General features: G+C 66.6%; 2 protein-coding genes across 2 annotated transcripts in view; one reads left to right on the top strand and one right to left on the bottom strand.

The window, feature by feature from the left end:
* The first annotated feature begins 6 nt into the window (after nucleotides 1-6).
* DDIT3 (DNA damage inducible transcript 3) lies at nucleotides 7-1,799 on the top strand. The gene is made up of 4 exons (XM_085323641.1): nucleotides 7-201; nucleotides 786-833; nucleotides 915-1,085; nucleotides 1,172-1,799. The coding sequence occupies exons 3-4, from the start codon at nucleotides 942-944 to the stop codon at nucleotides 1,616-1,618; spliced, it is 591 nt and encodes a 196-aa protein (XP_085179767.1). The 5' UTR covers nucleotides 7-201; nucleotides 786-833; nucleotides 915-941; the 3' UTR covers nucleotides 1,619-1,799.
* Nucleotides 1,756-6,902, bottom strand: part of MARS1 (methionyl-tRNA synthetase 1) — a 5,951-nt gene continuing 804 nt past the window's right edge. Inside the window, exons 2-22 of the mRNA XM_085323642.1 lie at nucleotides 6,692-6,900; nucleotides 6,414-6,492; nucleotides 6,187-6,321; nucleotides 5,943-6,018; nucleotides 5,692-5,864; nucleotides 5,484-5,596; nucleotides 5,211-5,327; nucleotides 4,909-5,112; nucleotides 4,547-4,748; nucleotides 4,377-4,451; nucleotides 4,126-4,296; nucleotides 3,926-4,021; nucleotides 3,700-3,817; nucleotides 3,262-3,475; nucleotides 3,046-3,177; nucleotides 2,858-2,962; nucleotides 2,598-2,781; nucleotides 2,430-2,501; nucleotides 2,303-2,329; nucleotides 2,094-2,207; nucleotides 1,756-2,008 (exon numbers count right to left, since the gene is read on the bottom strand). Of these exons, the coding sequence (XP_085179768.1) occupies nucleotides 1,856-2,008; nucleotides 2,094-2,207; nucleotides 2,303-2,329; nucleotides 2,430-2,501; nucleotides 2,598-2,781; nucleotides 2,858-2,962; nucleotides 3,046-3,177; nucleotides 3,262-3,475; nucleotides 3,700-3,817; nucleotides 3,926-4,021; nucleotides 4,126-4,296; nucleotides 4,377-4,451; nucleotides 4,547-4,748; nucleotides 4,909-5,112; nucleotides 5,211-5,327; nucleotides 5,484-5,596; nucleotides 5,692-5,864; nucleotides 5,943-6,018; nucleotides 6,187-6,321; nucleotides 6,414-6,492; nucleotides 6,692-6,900 (2,769 nt within the window). The 3' untranslated portion in view covers nucleotides 1,756-1,855. The remainder of the gene's footprint in view (nucleotides 2,009-2,093; nucleotides 2,208-2,302; nucleotides 2,330-2,429; nucleotides 2,502-2,597; nucleotides 2,782-2,857; nucleotides 2,963-3,045; nucleotides 3,178-3,261; nucleotides 3,476-3,699; nucleotides 3,818-3,925; nucleotides 4,022-4,125; nucleotides 4,297-4,376; nucleotides 4,452-4,546; nucleotides 4,749-4,908; nucleotides 5,113-5,210; nucleotides 5,328-5,483; nucleotides 5,597-5,691; nucleotides 5,865-5,942; nucleotides 6,019-6,186; nucleotides 6,322-6,413; nucleotides 6,493-6,691; nucleotides 6,901-6,902) is intronic.

Genomic DNA, 6,902 nt, shown 5'->3' with positions numbered 1-6,902 from the left:
CCCGGGGCGTCATGGCGCGGCGGGCGCCCATTGGCCGCGGCTGGCGCAAGCGTTGCGTCATGCGGCGACCGTTAAAAGCGGGCAGCGGGGGTGCGGGCGGCGGCGCAGCCGGAGCGGAGCAGCGCGGGGAAGATGCGGGCGAGGATGAGCCGGGGGCAGCGCACGGGCTGGAGCCGCGGGGAGCCGGGGCCGCGCAGGAAGGTGCGGAGGGGCCGCCCGCGCCCCGCGGGGCGGGGGGAAGCCCGACACTAGAGGGGGTGGCGGCCCTTGAAGGGCCCCTCCGCCCCACCGGGAGCCCCTGCCCCACCGAGGCCTGTGCTGCTCGCCCCATAGGGGGTCCCTGGCCCCACCGGGAGCCCCTGCCCCACCGAGGCCTGTGCTGCTCGCCCCATAGGGGGTCCCTGGCCCCACCGAGGCCCGTGCCCCTGGCCCCACAGAGCGTCCCGGCCCCACAGAGGATGCCCCATTACAAGGTCACGGCTCCTGCAGAGCATCCATGAGTGCTCTATGGGGCTCCGCCCCACACAGCTGTAGGCAGCCGTGGTGGAGTCGTTCCCCTCCCAGGGGAGGGGCTGGAGCCTGGACGTCTGGGTTGTAGGAATGGGGCAGGGGGGGAGGCTGTAGGTGCTGCCTGTGGGGCCAGTGGCACCGCTGCAGCCTGGAATCCCACTGTGAGCCCCTCTCCCCCCCTCCATACACACACACTCTAGGGCTGGAGGTACCAAGGAGCGGGTGTGGGGTGGGGGCCCCAGACTGCCTCTGATCCTGCTGTTCTCCCTCACCAGGCATCAAGGAGAAAGTGCGTCTTCATAGACCACCATACCTGAGAGCAGGTAAGGGGGGAAGCTATGGGGGGAGAAACCGCTCCGAAGCCCCCAGGGTCCTGGCAGAGCTCAACCTCCTTCTTCCCCCAGTGCGTTCAGCCTGGCCCAGTCGTGACGATGGCAGCTGAGTCGCTGCCCTTGGCGGGAGGCACCGGCACCCTGCCGGGCTGGGAGCTGGAGGCCTGGTACCAGGACCTGCAGGAGGTGCTGGCGGCCGCCGAGCCTGGCGGGCACCACCCACTGCCCCGGGGGGCCGAGCAGGTGAGCAGAGGGGGCTGGTCGGCCGGGGGGGGGGGGGGGGGGGGGGCACCCCTCAGCTGGGACTGGCCCTTCCCGTCTCCCTGCAGGAGGGGCCAGTGGAGCTGGCCACGCTCGACAGCACAGCCCTGCTGTGGAGCGCGGATGAGGCTGGCGCAGCAGGCTGCGAGCTGGACGCCGCACTGGCTGCGGAGCTGCTGGAGCTGCTGGGGCCGGAAAGCACAGCTAGTACAGAGCCAGCGGCACCACCACCACCGGGCTCAGCCTCCAGTGGGAGCTCCCCGGCCCAGACGGGCACAGAGGACGAGGAGGGGGCAGCCCCGGGGCGTGGGGCGAAGAGGAAGAGGCACGGCAGTGAGGTGGGGGGCCGGGAGCCGGCCAAGCGGCGGGAGCGGGAGCTGGCAAACGAGCAGCKGGTGCTAGAGCTGACGGCCCACAACGAGCGGCTGCGGGAGGAGATCCAGCGGCTCAGCGCYGAGGTGGAGCGCACGCGGGCAGCCCTCATCGACCGCATCGTGAACCTCCGCCAGGCCTAGGCGCTGGCGCAGCCCCGCAGCTACCGGGGCTGAGGACTCTGCTGCCCCACGGACTTGGGGGGCAGCTATGAACTGGAGGGGCACTGCCCAGCTGGCACAGCCTGATGCCACGGGGAGGGCACAGCTTCCACACATCATTGTACAGTTCTTGTATTTTATTATTACACGTGTGTAACCCCCAGCACGCCTCAGTCTGGTCTCTGGCCAGCCCTGGCCCGCAGAACCTGGGGGCTGAGGCTACTTCTTCCGCTTCCCCTTGGGCACAGGGACTTCGGGGCTCTTGCCTTCAGCCAGTGCCAGCTGCTTCTTCAGCTCCAGCAGTTTGGCCACCTCTGTGTCCACCAGCACCTTCTCYGCCTTGCTGGCCTTCAGCTGCCGCACGTGGTTGCCCTAGGGGAAGCAAGGGGGGGGTTCAAATGGGAGCCAAGGGATGAGACAGTAAMAGGGGGGGAGCTAGGGCAGCTCTCATGCTCACCTGCTTGGCCACCTGCTCCACCAGCTCCTGGATCAGCTGGGGGTCACTTGGAGCTAGGGGAGTCCCTAAGGCTGGAGCTGGATGGGACCCTGAGGTAGGGGGGATCGGTTTGGCCTATGAAAAGATGAAAGGGGGAAAGAGTTGGGGGACAAAGAGCTCTGGAGCTCCCCACCCTGCCTAGTGCTCCCACAGCTGCACCAGGGAGTTACCTGGGGCACTAGAGTGAGGTCTTCAGGCTGGGAAAGGAAGAAAAGAGACAGCAAGTGAAAAAGAGGGAGGAAAAAAAGAGGGAAAAGCCAAGCCAGAGGAGCTGGGGGTGCCGGAGCCCCCACTCACCTGCCCTCCCCCAAAGCGCTTGCGCAGGGCTTCAACCTGGTCATGCTCCAGCTTCTGGAAAAGGGGGCTCACCTGGGGAGGGGGAGAGGAGGGGTCAGCCCCAACCTGCGCTGCTGCCATAGGACCTGGGGGGCATGGCCTGTGTCCCCCCCCCACACACACACCTACCGTGCCCACGCGGTGCCCGGCGGGCAGGGTGCAGGTGAAGTCGTGACCCAGGACGAAGCAGTCGGGCGGGATGCAGAGCTGCGCCTGGATGGCCGCGCTGACGCCGGGCATGTAGGGCTGCGCCATGACGGCCAGCAGGGAGGCCATGTTCACCGCCACGCCCGTCACCGTGCCCGCGCGCTGCCTGCCAGGCAGGGACCCTCCGTCAGCGCCGGCTCCCGGGCCCGAGCCCCCCTCCCCAGCCCCGCGTCTCCCCCTACCTGTCCTCTTCGTCTCCCTTGATCCGCTTCCAGGGCTCGTTCACCTGGATGTACTGATTGCCGTGGCGGGAGATGCTGAGGATGCATCGGAGGGCGTCGCGGATGCTGGGGGGCAGAGGGAGGCTGAGCGGCTGCAGGGGGGGCGGCGCTCCCCACCACGCGCCATCCCGCCTCCCCTAGCCACGCACCGGACTTTCTCCAGCAGCTGGTGGTACTGGCGCAGCTCCAGGGTGACGCGGGCCAAGAGCCGCTTGTCGTCYGGCGTCAGGACCATGGCGGGGACGGCGCCGCCGAAGAACTTGCACACGAACATCCCGGCTCTGGGAGCGGAGGAGCAGGAATGAGCAGAGCCTGGAGACAGGGATGACCCCCGGCCCCGTGCCGCCCCTGAGGCGCCTCGGTACCTGTTGATGAAGTTGCCCAGGTTGTTCAGCAGCTCCGAGTTGTTCTTGAGCATGAGGTCGCTCCAGGAGAAGGCGCTGTCCTGCCCCTCGGGCCGCAGGTACAGCAGGTAGAAGCGCCAGATGTCCGCAGGGATGCCCGTGTCCTTGGCCATGTCCCCAAACACCCCCACGCCCCGGCTCTTGGAGAACTTCCCATCCTCGTAGTTCAAGTACTCTGGGGAAGGCAGGAGAGACCCCCGTGGGGCGCAGGCACGGACCAGGCCCCCTCCCAGGCAGGGGGCAGCCCTGCAGCGCAGGGAGGCAGCGTGGCAAAGCGGTCAAAGCCCCACACCGAGCTCGAGAGTTTCTAAGCCAAGGGAAGGAACGCAGCCTTGTGTTCCTGCGTGGGACAGACCACAGGGAAACGCAGAGACCCCCAGCCCTGGGGCCCGCCGGTACCTGTGGCGATGAGGTGGTTCACCAGGGTGTAGTTGTCATCGGCCCCCAGGAGCGAGCAGGGGAAGACAACGCTGTGGAACGGGACGTTGTCCTTGGCCATGAAGTTGTACAGCTCAACCTGATGGACAGGGGAAGGGACATGAACAGGCACCTGCTTTCACAAGCCGGGGAGAGAACCCAGGCACCCGGGCTCCATCCCTACCCCGYGCCAGCGCCAGGCTCTCACCTGCTGCGGGTTCTTCCACCACCGCTCCCACTGGTCAGTGTAGTTGGCCGTGATGGACAAGTAGCCGATGGGAGCATCGAACCATACGTAAAACACCTAACGGGAGGGGGGGGCGATACATGAGCAAGGGACCCCAAGGCAGGGCAGGATGAGACCCGAAATGGCCACCTGGGGGACAGGCCCTGCAGCTGGGGACCCACCTTGTCACGGAAGCCATCCAGGGGCACAGGCGTGCCCCACTTGAGGTCGCGGGTGATACAGCGGGGCTTCAGCCCGTCTCGAATCCAGGAGCGGGTGATGTAGCGAGCGTTGGGAGTCCAGTCCCCCTTGGTCCAGGACTGCTCCAGCCACAGCTCCAGCCGCTCCTCCAGCTGCGAGGGACATGCCAGGATGGTCAGTGAAACCAGGAACAGCCCTGTCCCCTCCCTGCACCCCCAGGGACGACACTTGCCTTGGGCAGGTCCAGGAAGAGGTGCTGCGTGGGTCTCACCACGGGGACACCCCTGCAGAGCTTGCACTGTGGCCTCTGTCGGGTGGAGAAACACATGTCACAGCAGGCACRGGACAAGGCTGGAGCATCCCAGACAGGGCAGGGGGGTCTCCAGCGGGATCCCGTCCCACCTTTAGCTCCACGGCATTGATGAGTTTGCCGCATTTGTCACACTGGTCCCCCCGGGCCTCCTCATAGCTGCAGTAAGGGCAGATGCCCTCCACAAAGCGGTCGGCCAGGAACCGCTGGCACCCCTCACACCGCAGCTGCTCCATAGTGTCCTGCACCAGGAAACCACGTGCCAGCAGGCGCTGGAAAATGTCCTGGGCAATCCTGGAGGCCGGGGAAAGAGAGAAAGAGGAGGGGAGCAACACCCATCAGCCAGGAGACCCYGGAGAGCACTCTAGGACATCCTCAGCCAAGCGCGAAGGGCTTCCCTCAGCATACGCCCCCAGTGCCCGCCCCTCTACGCGTGCCCACGGGGGATGCTCACGTGGTCTGCTGCGGCGTGGTGGTGCGGCCAAAGTAGTCGAAGGAGATGTTGAACCAGCGGTAGATGTCAGTGTGGATGGCGTTGTACTTGTCGCAGATCTCCTGGGGCGTCAGCCCCTCTTCCATCGCCTTGGTCTCCGTGGCCGTGCCGTACTCATCCGTGCCGCACACGTACAGCGTGTTCCAGTTGCGCAGGCGGCAGTACCTGCGGGCAGGGGCCTGTGACACCCGTGCAGGCCTCAGGGGCAGCACGGCCCCCCCATGGCAGGCCCCCCGGGAGCATCCCCTCAGCCAGGGTCTCACCTGGCAAACACGTCGGCACTGAGGACGCAGCCGATGATGTTGCCGAGGTGGGGCACGTTGTTCACGTAGGGCAGGGCGCTGGTGATCAGGATGTTCCTCATGCCCTCCACGGGCAGCCTGGCGTGGGGGTGGGCAGTCAGGGGGGGCACTAAGAGCAGCGGGACCATCCCATCCCATCCCATCCCAGGATGGAGCAGCAGCAGCCTGGGAACGCCCTCCAGGACTCCTCAGATACCTGGGACGGCCCAGCCCTAGCGTCACCTTGGGACTCACACAGGTTTCTGAGGCTGCCAAGGCTTGGGCAGTGCYGCAGCGCCGCGGGCCCAGGCGTCCGCAGCGGCTGTGATTTCTTCCTCTGTCAGGGCACGCTCAGAAGCTTCTTCCTCCTGGAGAGGAGGTGGCCAGTGAGCAAGAGAGAAGCTCGTCCTGGCCACAATCTGCGTGCCTGTGGGCACTAGCGCCACAAGGGCTGGGGTCACACCTCGGGCTCGTTACTGGTGGGTCTCTCCATGGCCAGGCAGGGCGGAGGCTGTTTCTGCAGGTAGGACTTGAACTCCAGCAGCCCCTTGGGCACCAGCACCGAGTCGGCAGCTTTCCTGCAGGCCTCCGAGAGGCTCATGCTCTGGAACCACGTCCTCAGCGCCTTGAGCTCATCTTGGAGAGAGAAGACAGACATTAGAGCCGTGGGAGCCCAGAAAACATCCCCCYTCAGCAGCCCCATCTGGCTCTTACCTGGCAGCCTGGAGTCATCCTGCAGGACAGGGAACAGGGCGCCCCACACAACCACATCAGCAACAGACTTGGCATCCTGAGCGCAAAAAGCAGAGTCAGCCTTGGGGCAGCTTTTCAGGGGAGCCTCAAAAGCAGCCTCTGATCTTCCCCGYGAAGCCCCACCTCATGGAAGGCAGCAGAGAGCCCATTTCCCTGGGGATGAGGGACTACCTCCTCCCCGCAGCCGCCCCAGGGCCCCGCTCACCCCAGCGAGGTAGGCAGTGCCTTTCCTGGACAGGCTACGGTCGATGTAGGTCAGCGACTTCCCCAGGGCTGCCACGGCCTCCACTCCCTTCTTCTCTTGCACCAGCTGGGCGTACAAGGCCGCCAAGACGGCAGGCTGGGATGAGACAGACAGARGGACAGCATCAGGCAGGCTGGGACCGTGTCCCAGTCCTGCCACGGCAGCCAAGCTGTGCCCAAGACACCCACCTGCAGCTCGGTGGCTTCCCATTCAAGCCACTGGTTGGTGAGGTCGGTCGGCTCCTCTCCGCTCGCCAGGAAGAAGTACCTGCAGGAGGGGCAAGCTGGAGGCAGCGCATCTCGGCTCCCCGACCCGCAACGCCCACCGCGGCTCCTCCTCTGGGCCAGCACCCACCTGCTGTGCCCCAGCTCTGGGATGGGAGGCACCGGCATGAGCCGAGGCACTGGGATGTGCCCCSGTTCTGGGACGGGGGCCCCCGGGACGCGCCCTGGGGACACGTACTCACTGGCAGATGGCGTTGGGGGAGAAGAGGACGGTGCCGCTGTCCAGCTCCAGGGTGGGCACCCATGGGGGGCACAGCGGGGAGAGCGGCTGCTCTGTGGGGGAGGAGGGGGCCGTTAGGGAGAGGGCATGGGGACTCCCGYGGAGAGGAGGTCCCGCGCGGAGAGGGGGCTCGAGGCCTGTGTGCGCTGGGGGGTTACCAGAGCCGGTGCACC

This window comes from Rhea americana, unplaced genomic scaffold (assembly GCF_003343005.1).
Source record: "Rhea americana isolate MKP2758 unplaced genomic scaffold, rheAme1 scaffold_851, whole genome shotgun sequence".
Classification (NCBI taxonomy): domain Eukaryota; kingdom Metazoa; phylum Chordata; class Aves; order Rheiformes; family Rheidae; genus Rhea; species Rhea americana.
The sequence above is the reverse complement of the archived record's forward strand: the minus strand, read 5'-3'. Positions and strand labels throughout refer to the sequence as shown.